General features: G+C 40.0%; 1 protein-coding gene and 1 non-coding gene across 2 annotated transcripts; one reads left to right on the top strand and one right to left on the bottom strand.

The window, feature by feature from the left end:
• Nucleotides 1-792: 792 nt before the first annotated feature.
• Nucleotides 793-5,950, bottom strand: LOC122098017 (tubulin beta-4B chain-like). Its single transcript, XM_042668525.1, has 4 exons — nt 5,902-5,950; nt 5,829-5,843; nt 4,940-5,047; nt 793-869 (listed from the first exon to the last, which is right to left on the bottom strand). The coding sequence occupies exons 1-4, from the start codon at nt 5,948-5,950 to the stop codon at nt 793-795; spliced, it is 249 nt and encodes an 82-aa protein (XP_042524459.1).
• A 14,606-nt stretch (nt 5,951-20,556) lies between these two features.
• On the top strand, nt 20,557-20,719 carry LOC122098023. The gene has a single exon (XR_006145644.1). It is a non-coding gene; the product is annotated as a U1 spliceosomal RNA (small nuclear RNA).
• The last annotated feature ends 430 nt before the right edge of the window (nt 20,720-21,149 follow it).

Genomic DNA, 21,149 nt, shown 5'->3' with positions numbered 1-21,149 from the left:
AAGGTGCCAGTGTCCAACATCTTGGGCAAGGGATGACCCTGAAGGTGTTCATGATTCTATCTGGGAACTCCTCTCAGATCTTGTTGAGAATCAGGGTGCGCATGCCTGACCTGGTGCCACCTCCCAGGGAGTTGGCCAGCTACAAACCCTGGAGACAGCCACACCATTCTATCTCACCATTTCCAGCACTGATTCCAGCAGCTCGGCTCCCTCTGTGTAGTGGCTGTTGGCCCTGTTCTGGCCTATCAGACACAAAGACATGATGAGACACATACTCCAGGAATAATGACTGTGCTATTTGCATTGTGAAGGCTATAGGCTCTTCTGAGCAACTTTTGCTATTATTTTAGATACACTTTGGTGGAATAAAGAAAATGTTTTCTTTTTTGGGGTCCAGTTGTGGGCCTGAACTCTGGACCTGGGCGCTGACCCTCAGTTCTTCAGCTCAAGGCTAGCGCTCTACCACTTAAGTCCTGAAGTCGTTCCCTATTATTGCCAGGCATTTGAAATCGCCATCAGAGCTGAAACCTTGTTGGAAGCTTTCCTTGCTCCCTCGCTGTTCATTCCCTTCAGAGGCTGCTTGCAGACTGGCATTTATCTGTGCTGATTGAGTGGCCAGGGACATGATATGACTGAAATAAGTGGTTTAGGTGAGGATGATATCTAGATGGATAAAGGCTCAGCTCACCACTGGGAACTGGAGTGCCTGGATGTTAGGGAAGAGGGGTGCCTGTTAGCCATCTTCCATGGACCATGATGACATACTAAATATGAAGTTTCTGGTCTGAAACTCTATGGTTCCGATCTTACTGAGTCTAAGGTACCTGCCTCTAGGTCCCCCATGATGGCCCGAGGAACATATTTGTTGGCTGTGGGAACAAGAGTTGACTTAGGCCTATACTTGACAAGGAACTTAGGGGCAGAGCTTATGATTCTAAGTGACTCTCAGCATTCATTACAGAAATTACAGCATTTCAGACATGGAAACAGAAAGGATATCTTGAGCATGAACCCCCATGCAAGAGGCTTCAGCAACTTTAAGGACGTTGGCAGTTGTCTATTTTCATGAATATTCATTCCTTTGCTTTGGGTATGGTGGCTGAAATCTCAGCTAAGTAGGAGGCAAAGATGAGCATCAGGCTTTGAGTCTAATGGGGCAAAAGAAAGATGACAATATTTTTTTTGGTTCATCATGGGGCTTGAAGTCTGGGCCTGGGCACTGTCCCTCAGCTCTTCAGCTCAAGGCTAGCACTCTATCACTTGAGGCACAGTCCCACTTTCAGTTTTCTGAGTTGTTTATTGGAGATAAAGGTCTCAGGGACTTTCCTGCCCAGGCTGGATTTGAACCATGATTCTCATTTCTCAGCCTCCTGAGTAGCTAGGATTACTGGTGTGAGTCACCATTGCCTATCAGCAAGAACCTTTCTCTTTTTTTGTTAATTTTGTTTTTATTGGAAAGGTGCTGTATAGAGGAGTTACAGTTACCAGAGTAAGGAAATGAGAACATTTATTGTCGAGCATTGTTACACACTCCTTTGTTGTTCTCCCACTATCCCTTCCCTTCCCCAATTACCTTTCTCAAGTAAGTAGCTAAGTGCTGAGCACCAGTGCTTCATGCCTATAATCCTAGCTACTCTGAAGTTAGAGATCAGAGGATCGCTGTTCAAAGCCAGTCTGGGCAGGGTAAGTCTGTGAGACTCTTATCTTCAATAAACTAACAGAAAACCAGAAATGGAACTGTGGCTTAAGTGGTAGAGCTGCTTGCCTTGAGCTGAAGAGTTGGGGCACAGTGTATAGGCCCAGAGTTTAAGCCCCACTGCCAACAAAACAAACAAACAAACAAACAAACAAAAGAGCCAGGTGTAGCTCTTCAGCAAGTAGATGTAGGGGGAATTCAAGTATAATGCTTTCCTGGGAAAAATACATAAAATACATATTTCTTGTGTTATAATGTTTCAATAATTGTTATCAAATAGCACATTTCCCTGTATTCAAATACTCAGAGCAACCTTGGACAATTACTTGCAATTTGCCATTTAACCTGATTTGTCAAAAGGGGACATCAGTTAAAATGATATAAACATCAGTTTGAGACTGTCCCCTTTCCTAAACAATCACATGAAGAAAACTGGCCATCCTATCCTGCCTGATACACAGGATCTAATAAAGACACAACATAAAATACTGTTCATACGAGTGACACAATCCCACACAATGACTCTTAACCAAGGAACCACAAGATTAAAGTCATATATCTTACTTAAACTATATTAACACAAAATACCAAGGTGAGGACATCCCAAAATGTAGATCCATAAAACTCCAATACATTAAATAGCTTTGTCCTTTTGTTTGCACTTTTTCATTGGTTTATTACACAGGAGAACCAATTATCTACGATTCTGTTTGTATACAATAATGTAGAATGGAAACTATATAAAATTAAATGAATTTCACATTGACTGTTACAAAAACTGAAAATCTACTCTGTAGACTTCAGTTAGGTTGTTTGTATTAGGAAAGACAATATGAATCATTTAAAAGCAATGTTTACACATTATTATTGGGTTTTTCTACATCACAGCAATGTTTTTTACTTTAAAAACTTTCAAAAGAATTGGTTGTTGGCTAAGTATTCATATTCAAAATACTCAAGACCAGAACTGTTATAGATTTCAGGGTGAGACACTTTGTGCTTTGTGATTTGGACTATTCACATATATATTAGTGACTGAACATCCCTCTTTAAAATTTTCAATTTCAAAATGATTTTGAGAAATTTAATCTGTATTTTAAAGAGGGCAATGCAACTGGGCTCTGGTTCCTGAAGGGTGTAATTCTAGCTACTCAAAAGTCTGAGATCTAAGGATCGCAGATTGAAGCCAGCTGGGGCAGGAAATTCTGGGAGACTCTCCTCTCCAAGAAACTACCTGAAATATTTGGTGCCATGCCACCTCCTGCGGAATCTGCATGAGATATCACCTTAGACAAAGACCTTCAAGGAAGCATGCCTGCAGGAAGAGTGTGTTGGTTCAAGGCTTCCCATACACTCGGCTGCACCTTTATATCCTCTACCTTTATTCTTACTTTATTCTTACCTATATTCTTCTTGGCTGTACATTCATTGCCTTTATTCTCGTTTTGGCTATTTTTCTATTGATCCACGAACAAAGCATGTTGTTTCTTTCCAGTCCAATAGAGATAGCTTCTCTAAATAGTAAAGACTAGGACCAAAGATTAAATGTGGGCAATGCCCCAATCAATCTATCGTCTGATGTGATGCTACCTCCAAAACTCCTACAACTTCACAAGTGGTTTTGTGGCTCACGCATAGTAAATATAAAAACAAAATTTCCAGATATGTTAAAACAAGCAGAATTAATGAATTAAACTAAGCTAGAAGGAGTTATCCCAGAAGCTCAGAGAGTTCTAAAAATAGGAACCCCTGATAATAAAAGGAAAAGAAAGATTCCCCCAACAGTTATGATTAAGTTTAGTCCAGCTTACATTATAGGGGATAGATGGTGGTTTCTCACAAAATATAAAGTTAGTGACATCACATTTCCTGAACCGACTGATGAACCATTGCCTTATACAGGAGCTGATAAAGATGTAAGTAGATAGATTAATGTAAAAGACAAAAAGGTATTTTTGGAACTCATTAGATTTTGTGCAAAGATTAGGTAGATCTAGACCATTATTGTGTTTATTATTAAAACGACAATAAGATAGTTTAAATTAATAATTAGAAATTTATGTGAACAAATATTGGGATTAAAATTATAGAAAACGGAGAATGTTTGAAACAACCTGGAAGTGGTTTTTAGGATAGTTTCAAAGGGACTTAAAAATATATGAAAAAAATAAAAAGAGTACAATATAAGTACAACCCTGTCTTAGGTTTGTTAATTAGTAAACATAAAAAGGCTGAATAGATGACGCATTCTATTTACCTATATGCTTGACTTGTTTCACATCACTTAGCTTAAACAGTTGGTGGGATAGTCATCAATTTTCATGTAATCCATCAATGCTTTGCTTTTCTTAAAAATTGATTACGTGCTTAAATAAACAAAAAAATCTATGTCACAATCTCACACTGTATAAAAATGTTAATTCTCCTCAATAAAGATACACTCAGATTCAACTCTTTTGAGTCTGTGTCTGTTTGTCACTTCGTAGACTCCTTGCCCACCTATACCGAGATCTTTGTCCCACCGGTCCCAGTGCTCCGGCCGAGCTGGTCTTTCGCAAGTTGGTACTGGAGATGTGGCTTAAGTGGTAGAACATTAGCCTTTAGCAAAAGAAGCTCATGGTCACTGCCCAGGCCTTGAGCTTAGAAGGACGACTAGCACACAACAAAATGGAATTGAATGGTATTTAAATTATATTTTATCAATTGTTTTAGAATACATATTTAGGCAGTCTCATTTTTAATGATGTAAAACAGGCTCATGCCTGTAATTCTCACTACTCAGGAGGCTGAGGTCGGAGGATCACAGTTCAAAGCCAGCCAGGGCAGGAAAAGACGGTGAGACACTATCTCCAATAAACCACCAGAAAACCAGAAGTGGCGCTGTGGCTTAAGTGGTAGAGCTGCTTGTCTTGAGTTGAAAAGATGAGGGAAAATGCCTATGCCCAGAGTTGAAGCCCCATGACCAAAAAAAAAAAAAAATCCAGGTGTGGCTAGTCAGCAAGTATAGGTAGGGGGAATTCAGTAAAAGGCTTTCCTGAGGAAATTCACAAGAGTATACTCAAAAATTAAAACAAGATATATGGTGGAGTGGCTCAGGTGGATCCAGCACTTGGCTTACAAGATCAAGGCCCCAAATTCGAACTACAATACCACCCTAAGAAAGGCAGGAACTCCTACCTTGTCATTAGTATTCCCCGGGGACCTATTCTGCCACGGTATTGGAAGCCAGAGGGAGATACTCACCAGCTGCCTCATTGTAATACACCTCGACTCTCTGCAGCTGTACGCTACTTTCTCCATAGTAGTTGCCAGGGCCGTCAATGTTGTGCTCATCGCTTAGATTTCCCAAAACTGAGATGGAAATAGAAGTGTATTATGGCATAGAATGTTAGCTGTCCAAACAATGGATTTTAAAATAACTATAAGAAACCCAAGTCCTGTTGACACAAATATTTTTGTAAAAAAAATTAGATTTTCTAAATTTAAAAAAGCACAAAAATTGATGGTATTTTAGTTTTGTTAATCTCTTTGCTATCTGGCTGAATAGACACCATCTAGGTTCTCCTATGAGTATTCCATCTTATGGGATGCCATATTCTGTTTGGATTCTATGATGAGAACCTGGCCTTACATGGACATGAAATTGCCAAAGCAGTAACTTGAAGACTCAGCTAGAAGGGTCTCCAGAACCACAAGGGTCCTCAGAGCATACACCGACAACCACTGATTTAGAAAACACCCAACTTAAGGGAGCATGAAAACTCAGAGAAATTTGCATTAAGGTGGAAGAACTGTTCTCAATTATCAGTTACTCATCAGTTGACAAAAAGGGAATCCTCTGTATCTGTCAGCTCAAAGACACTGCACTCCTTTCATTCAAACCTGACCAAAAATGCAATAGTCTATTCCCAGGAAAGTAAGTACAATGACTTGAGTCTAAGGTAAGATTAAGACATGCAAGGGATTTGAAACCACCCCAGCCTTGCTTAAAAAAACACACCCATCTGGGCCACACAAATTAGGGAAATTGGGGAAGCTATCTGGTGGACTTGATTTCCAGGAAGTTAGGGACTACTATGAAGCCCCACCTACCTCAGCCTAGACATGACCACCACCACCTCCACCCTACAACACCATCCTCTTCCTCCTCATCCCCCTAAATTTGAGACTAGGATCCTAGGCCAGTGCCATGCTCCCCTTTGCACCAATCTGGCTGCCACAGTGGCCTGCCTGTATGTACACGATCTCCCTCATGGTGTAGGGCTGCAGAGCAGTTGGATGTGTGTCTTCAGCATTGGTGCACACAGAGGCAAACAGGTAGGGCTGGGGAGCAGGAATCTAACACAGCCAACTCAGATCCCCATTTAAAACTCTGGTTGTTACAGGGGCAGAGGCGGTGGGGTGAACTTGGTAGGCAGAGCCAGCAGGTGCTCCAACTCAGTCTCACTACTGCTGGGTAATCAGAGAAAGCTACCAGTTACCACTTAGCTTTGGCATCCAGCTGTCAGCCTCAAATCAATTAGCACAGTTGCCACTCTATTTGGAACCTCTTGTCACACTGCCACCCACCTCCCCACCCTGACTCACAAAAGAAGCTGAACCCTGGGATCCAGGAAGCAAGAGAAGGGGCTTCCTCTACACAAGGTACTTGTTCCAGAAGCCAAGAACAAGCCTACATTCAATTTTTGATTGGAGGCCCTAGAACTGAAGGGGCACTTTCAGCTGTGATCCCAAGAACAAGCACAAACTGTTGGATTCCGTGACTGATCCACTTTCCATTCTGGGAAGAGTCAGGGGTTTAGGGCCTTGCCTTCATACTCAGGTTTTCTTTTCTTTTCTATTAAAAGTAGCTTGCTTTATTACTTAAGCCATAGGTCTACTACAGTCTACTTTTTGTTTCATTTGGCTTCTGCTCCGAGCGTGAGAACTCAGCTCCTGTTCTGTGTGTGTGTGTGTGTGTGTGTGTGTGTGTGTGTGTGTGTGTTTGGCCGGAGTTAGGCAGGTTGGTGTTAGGGCTTGAAATTAAGGCCTGGTGACTCTTTCTGAGATGTTTACTATTATTGAGATTAGGTGATTACCTAAATTTCTCTTATTTCAGAGTATTGTAGAATAGTGATATTTAGTTGAAGTCACAAACATATTTTAACCTTCACAATGCAAATTGTCATTATCATGGTCGATAAATTTGTGAATTCTATAAGCTTTGACAATTCAATTCTATAAGCTTTGATAATACAATAATTTCTTCCTGGTGATATTTACATTTCTTTCCTTTTGCTTACTGTAAGATGTTCTGTCTTTCACACTCATTCTTCTCCTCTCTTTCTGAGGTTTTATTGATTTACTTATTTAACTGAAGGTTAGATGGCTCTACTACTTGAGCCACAGCTAAACTTCTGCCTTTTTTTAAGTGGTTAATATGAGGCAAGAATCCCATGGGTAGTCCAGGGCAGTACAGAGAGGCTTGAAATCTGAGGAACAGAGTTCAAAGTCAGCCTGGGAAGGAAAGTCAATGAGACTTTTATCTCCAGTTAACCTAATAGGCGGAAGATAGTAGAGCTGTAGCCATGAGCAAAACGCTTCAAGTTTAAGTCCCTCTATTGAACACACTGAAGAAAGTTTCATGGACTTTTCTGACCAGGATGGATTTGAACCATGATCTACAGATTTCAGTGTCCTTAGAATTCATAATAATAAGTGTGAGTCAACATTTACAAATCTGTAATTACCTCTTCTTTCACCTTTTCAGTTATTTATTATTTCTCTCTTTCTTTTTGATATTTGTTCTTAGGTGCTAGTTCTTATGCTGTTTTTTTTTTTCTTTCTCTTGAAACTACCATGCTCTACAACTTTGACCACAGGTGAACTACAGGCTGTTTTTCTTTTTTGTAGCTCTGTTTCTAGGGCTTAAACTCAGGTCACAGTGACTGAGTTTTATTTTTTTAAATTGAGTGGTGGTTGTTATGTCTTGAAATTAAGTCACGATGACTTTCCTTGAGGTTTATTTATTTTTACATTAATAGAAGCTGGTTTCACTACTTGAGCCACAGCTCAACTTTTGCATTTTTTGTGGTTAATAGGAGATTAGAATATCAAGAGCAACTCAAGAGCATTACAGAGAGGACTGAAATCTGAGAATCATGGCTCAATGCCAGTCTTGGGCAAGAAAGTCAATGAGACAATTATCTCTAATAACCATCAAGAGGTAGGAAGAAGTAGACCTCTAGCCATGAGCAAAACATAGCAAGTTCAAGACCCCATACTGAACACAGTAAAATATGTCTCCTGTACTTTCCTACCTGCGCTGGCTTTGAACCACAATCCTCAGATTTCAGTAATCTGAGCAGGTAGAATTAAAGTTTTGATTTAGAAAGCCTTAATATGTTCCTTTTTGCACCTTTTCATTTATTTGGTGGTCCCTTCCCACTTTTTCAAAGTTCATGTCCTTTATTATTAGGTCCTACCTGTTTATGCTTAGCATTTATTAAATTAATCATTTTACTGATTTTGTGAGTTGTGGGGCTTGAACTCAGTGCCTAGGCACTGTCCGTCAGGGACACAGCAGGCATACTGCTACTTTCAGACACAGTGCCACTTCTACTTACTTGGAAAAAACAGTCACCAGGGGACTTTTTAGACTAGGCTGGCTTCCAAATGTGACTCACAGATCTAAGCTTCCTGAGTAGCAAGTATTATAGACATGAGCCAGAGGCACCTGGCTTGTTTTTTTTTTGTTTGTTTGTTTTTGTTTTTTTTTTTTACATCAATACTACCAGGCTCTACATTTAGGCCACACTACTTCACTGTCGATGAGATTTTTGGCCTTTTGTTTTTTGCTCAAAGCTAGCAGGAACAAAAACTCAACTCCTGAAGGGTTTTTTTTTTGGCAGTGGGGAGGCTTGGATTCAAGGCCTAGTGACTCTCGCTGAGGGTTGTTTTGTTTCATTTCAAAGCTAGCAGGCTCTACTGGTTGAGCCTCAGCTCAACTTCCGCCTCTATTTTTCTTTTAGTGGTTAATAGCAGATAAGAGTCCCATGGGAACCAAAGCACTACACAGTATCCTAAAATCTAAGGATTACAGTTTGAAGCCAGCCTGAGCTGGAAAGTCCATCAGTCTCATCTCCAATGAACCACATGAGACAGGAAGTAGTATTTTTAAACTTGAGTAAAAACCCTTAACTTCAAGCCCATGTCTAGCACACTCAAAAAGAAGTTAGTTGGACTTTCCTGCCCAGGCTGGATTTGAACTCTGATCTTTACATTTCAGCTTGTATTAAAGGTATGAGTCTATATTTAAAAAAAACTAATTGGCTCTTTTTTCTTCACATACATTTATTCATTTGTTTGTTCCCTGTCTTGTTTTTAGGGCCTCACCAATCTTGCTGAAGGGTAGCATGCTCTAAAACTTTAGTAACAGTTGCAATTTGGTTCATTTTTTGGCTTTGGTGGTTTGTAGGAGGTAAGTATAGACACTCCCACAGGGTCCTGAATTATACTGATTATGATTCAATGTCAGGGGACAAGGAACATTCATGAGACTCTTATCTCAAATTAACCTCCAAAAGATTGGAAATGGTCAAACAAAAACTTGTACTTCATATCACAGAAAGGAACACACACACACTCATACGCACGCACGCACATTCACACACACACACACACACACACACACACAATGGGATTTCCTCTCCTGGCTGGCTTGGAATAGGAATGCTCAATTTCAGTGTTTTGAGTAGCTAGAATTACAAGTGTGAGCCACCAGTTTCTTGTTAATTTTATCATTTTTAAGACTCTTTGTGCTCTCTTCCACTTTTAAAAAAAATTATTGTGGTTGTCTTAGTGCTATATCTGTTTTTCACTTAGCTTTATTTTTTACTTTTTTTCTTAGCTTTTTCTTAGCTTTTTTATGTTCAATTTTGCTGCTCTACCACTTCAACAACAGTTCCAATTCTTTTTGCTGATTAGTTGGAGATAAGAGGCTCATTGACTTCCTGCCCAAGCTGGCTGTGAACCACAGTCCTCAGATTTGAGGATACTGTGTAGTGCCCTTGGCTTGCTGTGGGACACTTCTGTCCTATTTACCACCAAAAAATAAAGAGAACCTGCTAGCCTTGAATTAAAAAAATACTTGGACGTCTAATTCTGGTACTAATAAATTGTACACACTGCTTGATCTATTAAAAAAAAACAAAACAAAAAACCAAAAACAACTTATGCGCAGTGACCAGGTAATAAGGATTCCTGACTGATAACCTGAACTCATTTCCCAAAGCCTTTTTTAGATATATATGGTCATTTGTGTCAGCTGAGGAGAGATTAAAGAACAAGGCTTTACAGGCCAGTTGCTCATGACTTGGAAATCAGGATCCATTGGCAAAGCTTTTCAGAGAATGACTAAAAACTCACTCTTCACAATTCCAAATGGTTTTTTCCTCTGTGCAAAGGAAAGAGAGATGAGAAGGAAGAAATATGGGAAACTAAGAACCCTCAAACAAGGTAAGTTATGTTAACTTTATTAGATAAAGTAAAACATAGTTGTACAGTGTGCAATCCAGAAAAGGACATGTCACTTCTGTGTGGATCCAAGTGAATTTAGTTAATTAATCGATGGTAAGGAGTAAAACCCACTATTGTATTTACAGAAAGGAGGTACATGGCAGGCAAGTCAGTTCACTAACCTCAAGGATTTTGAACACAAAGGAGTGAAAGTGTTTGACTCTAGCCGGGCGCTGGTGGCTCACGCCTGTAATCCTAGCTACTCAGGAGGCTGAGATCTGAGAATCGCGGTTCAAAGCCAGCCCGGGCAGGAGAAACCGTGAGACTCCTATCTCCAATAAACCACCAGAAAACCGGAAGTGGCGCTGTAGCTCAAGTGGTAGAGCGCTCGCCTTGAGCTGAAGAGCTGAGGGACAGCGCCCTTGCCCAGAGTTCAAGTCCCACGACCGACAAAAAAAAAAAAAAAGAAAGTGTTTGACTCTGTTTGGGCAACAGGAAGGAACAGAGCTGAGGAGGACTGAGATGTGCAGACGTTCCCCAAGAAAGATCTCACTGACATCAAGTCCTCAGATGCATGCTGGTTGTCAGTGGCTCATGCTTGTAATCCTACTCAGAAGGCTTAGATCTGAGGATTGTGGTTTGAAGCCATCTGGGATAAGAAAGTTTGTAAGTATTTATGTTTTACAACTCAAGAATATTCGTATTTGTTGCTAATTGCAACCCAAGGCAGTGCAATGGGATACCAAGCTGAAGAAAATTAGAAAATACACAAACAGGTATAGAGAAAAAGAAAAAAAATCAATCAGGACCCGGAGTCCCAAGGCTCACTGGCACCTGGGCCCCAGGTCACACAAGCAATCATATTTGTTTGAATTCACACTGGGAAGGTTACCATGGATATAAGCAAAAATGAAGCTTCTATATTGCAATCAGAGCCACCACAATGAGTGAGAAACAATAGTTCCCTTTTTGTTTTGAGAAAGGAGAATGCAATCCAGAGAAAAACCAGACATTTGGTCTATTCTATCTAGCTTCCTAGGTTAAGTTGTCAATTCTTTTACCTCCCAGGGTTCAAGGCCTTTGAAGCACTATGGAAGGAGCCAATAGCTTAACCCTCTCCAGAGCTGTTTTTTTTTTTTAAATTGTGAAAATACCATACAGAGGAGTTACAATTACATTGGCAAGATAGTGAGTACATTTCTTATCAAGCATTGTTGCCTCCTCCTTTGTTTCCCCTTACCATCCCTTCTCCTCTCAACCCCCCTTTCCCCTCCCCCTACCTAAGTTGTAAAGTTCATTTTTCGAAATAATATCTTATACATTTCATTGTTGTAATGGGTTCACCTGTAACCCTATTTATATATTGATTGATTGATTGATTTTTTTATTGTGAAAATACCATACAAAGGAGTTACAATTGCATGGGCAAGATAATGAGTACATTTCTTATCAAGCATTGTTGCCTCCTCCTTTGTTTTCCCTTCCCATCTCTTCCCATCTCCCACCCCTCCCCCCGCCCCTTCTAGACCCGCCCCAAAGTTGTAAAGTTCATTTTTCGACATACCATGTTGTACATCTCATTGATGCAGTGGGTCCACCTGTATCCGTATTTAAACAATTTGTTTTTTCCCTTCCCTTCCACAAATTATACCAATATCAAAGACAGTGAAAACAGGGCTAATACCATGGGGGAGGTACATACAAAGCAACAAAGAAATCATTTTATAAATATGTTGGAAACAATCACAAGAAAGAAAAAAAAAACATTTGAATCCTTATCTTGGGGTTCATTTCACCTAACATCAACTTGTCTGACAGTTTCTGTTTGTCTCAGACATATACTAGTTATTTCAAATAAGGGAAACCATGGGACCTATATTTCTTTAGGCCTGGCTTACTTCACAGAGCTGTTTTTTAACCTTTCCATGGTCAGCTCTCAGCTTTCTGAGTACTATTGAGGTGGTGTTCCAACCTCTCAAACCTTTTCCAGGTTCAACAGCTCAGCTTGAGTCTCCTACATCTATTTACATTAATAGTATGGTTTACAAACAGTAAAAAAAGAAAAATAATATTAGACATTTAAATAGAAATAACTGACTGCATTCTTTTGTCCTTGACAAAAAAATTTAGCACTGCTGCTTTTAGTCACTAATAACCCTTTTTTTAGATATAATTTCATCGCTTTCATAAAACCTCCTATATAGTCCTTAGAGTGTCTTTTTGCCTCCCATTTTTATTTATTGCATTTGCATAGTAGTATATCATCCTTAAAATCATTTCATCTCATAATTAAATTTTATCTTGTAAGTAAATACTTGTGAGACTCCAATAAAATATCAAAAAAGCTGAAAGTGGAGCTGTGGCTTAAGAGCTATAGTACAAGCCTTGAGCAAAAGAGGCTCAGGGGCACTGTACAGGTCCAAAGTCGAATTCCTAGTGTCCACACATACACACACCCCCACCCCAGATCCCACACACAATCAGATGATAATGTCTATCAAGTTCTTCCTTAGGATGATCTTGGTGATGTCAGCAACTGTATCAAGTTTCTATCTCTCTTCCATGCATTTGTGGTAGTAGACAGCAGAGTCGCTGTAGTATAACACGTGTCTAAGACCTGGCATTAGCAAAGGCTGTCATGTAACATATCCAACACAATGTCCAGCTCTCTTGATGGTAGATCTGCACATCTTGGGACTTGATGGGACCCATGTACTCCAACTCGGTTTCCCATCCTCTGTGCCACCTGCTGCAATGATTCATTGTCCATACCAAATAAGTTTCATAACCTTTCCCAAATTATCTGAATACTGGATGCCAGAGACCTCACGGAGACACTCTGTGGCTATTCCCCTCCCTGACAGGCCATTTTACCTTCTATGCGCTCCTCACAAATGTGGGCAATGGTCTCTGAGAGACTTCGTGCCTGATCTTGGAGAGATTTAGTTTCATTGTGTCCATAAGCTTTGGGAAATCATGCAGTGAAGGGTCCAGGTTAGGAACATAGCTCCTCCTTCTGGAGGTTTTCCTGTATGTTCTCTTGGCCATTGAACAGAAGTGGGGTCTCTGAAAGGAACTTGTATGGTGTTCTCTGTCTGGCTTGGTCCATATAATATAGAACCACTTTCCCATCCCTTCAATGATTTAGACATGCTCTATGTGATTTGTGCTGCACTGCTCGCAATGCATTAACAATGTAGAGATCACAACTGGATGTTGTGTGGCTAGCTGTCCATACTTGGACATGAGTTCCCTGACCGGCAGGGCCCATAACTCCATGCTGGGAAAGTGAGAGGAAGATTAACTGGCTTATATCCGTGTAGTCTGAATGACCCCAGGAGGCATTGAGGCCTCCTCTTCATGTCCACGGCCCCTCAGCATATTGATAAAAATGACACACCATGCCCAGTCATCACCAAAATGCTCACCTGGTCCTGGGCATTATCACCACCATCTCACCCACTTCTCGCAAATTCAGTTAAAATGCTGCTGTCCATGAGTAAAGAGCAGAGGACAAGAAAGCAGGTACCCTAGGGAAAGTAAATACTGGACCTCTTCCACTGTGAGAAGACAATGCAACCTGCAACTATAGAATAGCGAAGGAGTTAAGATGGTTGTGCACACAGCCTGTGCAGAAAAAATGCCAGACCTAGTATGCCCTGTTCAGAGTTTCAGTCCATAATCATCTATAACAAAGACATCTCAGGTACAGATAAACCAAGTTCATAGTGTCTTTCCTTCTTTTAGTCTGTGCCATTCTGGGGTTTGCACTCAGGAAATGGACACTATCCCTGAAGTTTATGTTTTTTTCCCTCAAGGCTACTGCTTTACCAGTGGAGCCACAACTCTACTTCTAGATTTTTTTTGTACATAATTGGAGATAAAAGTCATACAGGCTTTCCTACCCAAGTTGGCTTCAATCACTGATCCTCAGCCTCATGAATAGCTAGGATTACAGGCTTGACCACTGAGTCTGGCAGCAACCATCTTCCTTTTTTATTTCCTTTTCTTTATTTTATGTCAGTTATGGGCCGGAATTCTGGGCTTGGGCACTGTCCCTCATCTCTTCAGATCAAGCCTAGTGCTGTACGACTTGAGCCACAGCATGTCTTCCAGCTTTCTTTCATCTTATGTGGTACTGAGGAATTGAATCCAGGGCCTTATGCATGCAAGGCAAGCACTCTACCACTGAGCCACGTTCCCAGCCTCATCCTTCGTTTTCTTAAAAAAATATTAATAGGAATATGATGTTCAGAGGGGTAACAGTTAAGCCAGTGAAATTAAACAGTTGTCAGGTAATGAATACAGTTTTGGGAGACAATTATACCCCTTCCCTTGCTCTAAGTTTATCTCTCCCACTGTGGGTTTTTTGTGGTTAATTGGAGATAAGAGTCTTCCAGACTTTGCTGCCCAGGGTGACTTTGAAGTACAATCCTCAGACATCAGTCTGCTGATGAGTTAGGATTAGAAGCTTGAGATTTAAAGACAGGACGACTCTTCTGAAGGTTGTTCTATATTGCCTATAGGGCTGTAGGCCTGAATGGACTTAGGCAGTGAATGCCAGGCAGGTCTCTCATCTGGAAGCATGTGTCCTACTTAAGCCTGACTGGCTTTCAGAACAGATAGGTGATGCTTTCAGAGCAAGAAACAGTGTGTACTAGCTCAACAGAAGTCTTCACTGTATTTGTCTTATTCAACAACTACTGGGTTGCTTATATTATCAACACTTTTTCTTTCTAAAAACATATGTATTGTAAGATTGCAGTACCTACAGATTTGTAATGGCCTAGGAATATACGTGTGTTATCAGATTTAACATTCAACCTACATAAGTGTTCCAAATCATGTTTTATTTATCTTAAAGTAGTTCTTGAATATTACTCTTTATTAGTAATGATATTATTAATATAAGTATTAAAGTTCTTCAAACATGTTTCTCTTACTAGATGAATCCTTACAGTGACATTGAAAGCATCTTCTGGAGTAGCAATGGAGAAGATACTTGGTGAATACAAAGAATGAGGATGAGAAGTGTGAAAAACAGAACTAAGAGACTTACAAGTGTGACTGGGAAACATCTTCCACAGAGAAGAATCCCAGACTTTTGAAGGTATGTCAGTGTGAGAATAGGTCTTTAACCAGTTCACGTGACCACATGGGTGAGTCTCAATGTTGCCACTTAGATATTATTTTGATTCCTATATGAAAGACTTATGTCCAATGGGCTTTCACAACCCCAGATTTATGAATATTTGCTGTCTTTTTTCCTTCAATATTACTTCATACTTTAGTATTGAGTGCATTTTTTCTTTTAAAACATGAAAACAACACCATCTTTTGGACTGAGGTGTTTCCTGTCTCCCTAAGAATAGCTCTGGTATTTAAGAGTATTCCTGACAGGTTCCAGTGCCTCACTTCTTTAATACTAGCTACTCATGAGGCTGGGATTTGAATATCACAGTCGAAGCCTCCCTTGGTAGGAGAGTCCGTCAGAATCTCATCTCCAATCAACTACCAAAAAAGCCAGAAGTGGAGCTGTGGATGAAGTGGTAGGGAAGCAAAAAAGGCATAAGGGCAGGCTGCACTCAGCCTGAGCCTGAGCCCCTGCCCAGCCTTCAGGCACACACACACACACACACACACACACACACACACACACACACACACACGCACGCACGTGTCTTCCTGCCAGGCTTGTCCATGGAGTCCCATAAAATTGTTGGAGACCTCTCTTCAAATGGACTCACCCTTGTATTCACTCCATTAATGTGGAAATTGACTCTCAGTAACCTATATCTATTGATTCAGGTTGTGTATTTTGCATCCCACTTCCTCTGCTTGTTTTCTGAGGTGAGTCTTGTTGCTCAATACAGCTGTCCATACACTTCAAGATGCTGCTTATGGTCTCGGGGCCGGCATTCACACTCCAAATGGAAAAATAAAATATAACCTGAGACACTCTGCTTACTTTGAGGACCATCTATCCAGGCAAGGGCAGCTCCCTATGAATGGCATATTGGAAGCCAGGCTCAGGGTGTTCAAAACAAACAGAAGTGAAGTGTGGAGGGCTTGAGTTGTTCTGAGGAAAAGCAGAGAATGGAGGAAGACAGAGAAACTGGGAAAAGACAACCTACCTTCCCATGTTTCCTTGCAGTTCCTGATCCACAGTATAACCTTTGCTAATTGCTCTGCTGTGTGTGTGTGTGTGTGTGTGTGTGTGTGTTTGTGTGTGTCTTTGTGAATGTTTGCATGTGCACAGTGGCTCTGGGCCTTGAATTCAAGGGCTGGGCACTGGGAAGTCAGGATGGGCACTGGGAAGTCAGGATGAATGTGAGCAGGTATATCATATGAGTGTGTGGAAGTAACTCCATCAAACCTCTCAGTTTGTGCAACTAGTATATACAGATGAAAGTGAAAAAAATGATTAAACAATGATCAAACAACTCCTTCCTAAGCTATTTAGAGATAACTTTAAAAAGTATCAGAAAGCATTGTTGGTAGGGGATATGAAAACAGCTGTAGTTAAAACTATGGGATTATTCAAGCCAGGTGCTGGTGGCTCATACTTGTACGCTTACTCAGGAAGCTGAGAACTAAGGATCATTATTTGAAACCTTCCTAGGCTGGAAAGTTATGACACTGTATATAAGATATACTACTCAGAAAAAGCTCAAAGTGTTGCTCTGGTGCTCAAACGGTAGAATGCCCTAAGTTCAAGCCACAGGACTGGCAGAAAAAAGAAATAGTCCAAACTTAAGATGTCTAGGGAGTTTTAGACTAAATATCCTATAAAAACAAATTACTATATCTTGGGGCTCATTTGTTGTTGTTGTTGTTTTAGATATGTTATGTAAGTGTTTGGTTTTCTTTGTATATTATTCCCCCTATGGTATATTCCCTTTTGTCACTGTACTTGACTTTCATACACTGCATCTTGTATATATATTTTTCTAATTTTGGGAGGGGAAGGGAAATAAAAAACGCTAAAACAAGGACACAGGATGACCTGTTGCAACAATGATAGCCATAAGACAGTATGTTGGAAATGAACTTTACAACTTCGGGTCGGGAGGGGAAGATTGCGGGAGGTGGAGGAGGTAAGGGATAATGGAAGAAAAACAAGGGAAGGGGTAACAATGCTTGACCAGAAATGTACTCATTGCCTTATTTATGTAACTCTAGCCCCTCTATAGACTCTTTACAATAAAATAAAATTTAAAAAATGAAAAATAACTAGTTATAACTAAAGTATGAAAGAAAAAAAACCTTTCACCAACTGGCCTGTGGCATCAGTAATTAGAAATACAGTCAATACAAATAAATTGCAATACCCCTACAGATTCATGCCCATGGCTACTTCACCTTCCTTGTCCCCTTGGGAAAGTCAGGAGAAATCATTACAAGCTTCCTATCCTATGACAGTCTACTCAATACCTGTACCAAGATTGTCATCTGTAGGACATCAGATCGAAAAAGCCAATATTCCTTCCAAAAGGTTTTCAAATGAGCCTCATAAACCATAGCCTCCTACTGTCCTGATTTAAATCTTATTTCCCTTCCCAAGCTACAAATACATATAAACTTGTGGAGGGCTCTAGAGAGATGGACAAAGACTTATAAAACATGTACTATGTTTCACACCTGTAGAAAACTAAAACTAGATCCTTATATAGCACCCTGCAACAGAATCAACTCCAAATGGATCAAAGACCTTGGAGTCAAAGCAGATAGCCTGAAAACAATACAGGAAGGAAGAGGAGAACCTCTAGGTTCCTTGGCACATGCTGAAAGTTTCTTAATAAAGACCCAGAAACACATCAAATCATAGAAAGGTTGGACAAATGGCATTGCATGAAACTGCAGAGCTTCTGCATGGCAAAGGACATAGCTAGCAAGATCAATAGAAAGCCCAAGTACTGGGAGAAGATCTTCACTAGCCATACAATGGACAAGGGTCTCACATCTAAAATATATTTAGAACTCAAAAACTTAAATTCCCCAAGAACAAATCTTCAAAGAAACAACTGCCCCATAAATAAGTGGGCTAAAGACTTTAAGAGAAAGGTCTCTGAAGAGGAACTAAGAATGGCCAATAGACACATGAAGGAATCCTCAACTTCTCTAGCCATAAAAGAAATGCAAATCAAGACAATGTTGAGATTCCACCTCATCCCAGTTAAAATGGCTATAATCAAGAACACTAATAATAACAGATGCTGGAGGGGATGTGGTCAAAAAGGAACCTTACTGCACTGTTGGTGGGAGTGTAAACTTGTTCATCCACTTTGGAAAGCAGTATGGATAGTCTTCAAAAGACTCGACATAGAGCTTCCCTATGACCCAACAATCCCACTTTTGGGCATTTACCCAAATGATCACAAACAAGGCTATATTAAAGCTACCAGCACAACTGTTTATTGCAGCATTATTTACCATAGCTAAGATATGGAACCAACCCAGATGTCCCTCAGTAGATGAATGGATCAAGAAAATGTGATATATTTATATATGTATATATATGTATACATACATACATATACACACACACACACATATATGTACATATATGTGTGTGTGTGTGTGTGTGTATATATATATTATATATATATATATATATAAAATAGAATTCTATGCCTCCATCAGAATTACCTCACCCCACTTGTTAGGAAATAGAAAGACTTGGAAAATATTATATTAAGTGAAGTAGGCCAGACCCCAAAAAACGTAGGTCCTATAGTTTCCCTTTTTTGCAATAACTACTATATGTCTAGACAAGAAGGAAAGATCAAAAGCTATGTACATATGACCATATAGGATGATGTTAAGTGAAATAAACCCCAATACCGGAGTTCCAGTGCTTTTTTCTTCCTTGCTATTGTTTTTAACATATTTATAATGTACTATGTGATTTTTTTTTGTTTCTCTGGTATGTTCTTCCTCCAGGGTATTACTCCTGTTTTCACTGTATTTGTTTCTGGTGACCTGCGTCTTGTATATACATAACAAGATATTTAAATAAGGATACAGTTTAACCCATTGTAACAATGAGATGTACAAAATACTGTGTTGTAAACAAACTTTACAACATTGGTGGGGGGTGGGAGGTGTTGGGAAGTTGGGGAGGGAAGGGATGTTTGGGGAAAAGAAAGGAGGTGGTGACAACGCTCGCTAGGAATTGTACTCACTACTTTACTCAAGTAACTGTAAAACTTCTGTACAATATTTTTACACTAAAACATTTTAAAAACAGCTTAAAGAACATACAATATGTTTTAATAAATTGGATGAGGATTCATAAAAGGCATGTTTTGAATTTTCTTTATTTTTAAAATAGAATGAGGGCTGGGAAGGTTGCTTAGGGGTAGAGTGATTGTCTTGCATGCGTGAGGCCCTGAGTTTGATTACTCATCACCACATAAGTAGGAAAAAGCCAGAAGTGGTGCTGTGGGTCAAATGGTAAAGCACTATTCTTCATCTAAAGAGCTGAAGGACAGTGACCAGGCCCAGATTTCAGTGTTCAGGCCCCATGACTGACAAAATGAAAGAAAGAAAGAGGAGTTGAGATAGTGTCCAGGGCCGAAGTTCAAGCCCTGAAAAAGTAGCCCCTCACCAAACACAAAATCATACACAAGGCTGGGATTCAGCTTAGCAGCTTACCATGCATGAGTTTTGATCCCTAAAACAAGGAAAGGGAGAGATTGGGTGAGGGAAGAGAGAGGGAGGGAGAAAAGGAGAGGGAGAAATAACTGCATATAGAAAAGAGGGTAGCTCTGCATAATAAATGATATTCATTAGGGTACATGGTCAGGCAAACATTTTCTGTAAAGGAACAAAGTACGTCCAGGCCTTGGGAGCCACATGATATGCCGTAAGTATTACATTCTTCTGTGGCAGTGTGACAGAGGACACAGATAGAATGAATGCATTAAAACTTTACTAACATTCACTGAAATTTGAATTCTATTTTTATTTGAAATATGGCTAGTGTAACTGTGTGTCTGAATTTTTAATTTTATGCAATTTTGCTTACTGTAAGAATTGTCACTTACAGCTTTGTGGCTGGCTACTCAACTGAGTAGAACAAGTCTGGCCTCTAATGAAGTCTTAGAGCACCTCCAAAGTAATCCAGGAATACAAGCAACGGAAGTCACTCATCTTTTTGGTAGTCACAGTAAGAAACAGTAAAACAAGAAAATAAATAAACCTACAATTAAAAACACCAAAGGAGCTTTAAGCAAAATTCAGCAAAATTTATCTAGTATTTAAAGCTTAATCCTCAGATTTCAGCATTCTGAGTAGCTAGGATTACAAATGTGAACTACTCTCATGTATTTGTTAGTTTTTTAAATACCAAGTCATCATTGTCACTTACCTGGCAGGGGAGATACCATGATCACGAAGGTGGTTTTCCCAGGGCAAGGCTTATCTATTGCACTCCAGATGTGCTGACACCGTGATTTCCCCAAATGTGGGAAATTCGACTGCATAATTTGTCGTAGTGGGGGACTGTGTTAGTGCTTTTTTCTGGATAGATAGATAGGTAGATGGATGGATAGATAGATAAATAGCATTGTATTTTATACTGCCCTCGTCTCCTTTCCTGCACTCAGCAGTCACTTGGTCCTAAGGATACTGTAAAGGATGAGGTACCTCTAGGCTTACTTTGTAGTTTCTAGGAACTACAAGGAGTAGAGAAATCAGCTACAACTCACCATGAGAAAATAAATGAGGAAGTTGGGTGCAGGTGGCTTACACATGTAATCCTAACTACTCAAGAGGCTGAGATCTGAGGATTGCAGTTCAAAGCCAGCCCAGGTAGGAAAGCTCATGAGATTCTTATCTTCAATTAACCACCAGAAAACCAGAAGTGAGCTCTGGCTCAAGTGGTAGAGCACTTCACTTGAGCTGAAGAGCTCAGGGACAGCACCCAGAGTTCAAGTCCCATGACTTACAAATA

The sequence above is a fragment of the Dipodomys spectabilis genome, unplaced genomic scaffold (assembly GCF_019054845.1).
Source record: "Dipodomys spectabilis isolate Male_0828 unplaced genomic scaffold, ASM1905484v1 ptg000451l, whole genome shotgun sequence".
Lineage (NCBI taxonomy): Eukaryota > Metazoa > Chordata > Mammalia > Rodentia > Heteromyidae > Dipodomys > Dipodomys spectabilis.
This window is presented reverse-complemented; position numbering and strand designations above follow the sequence as displayed.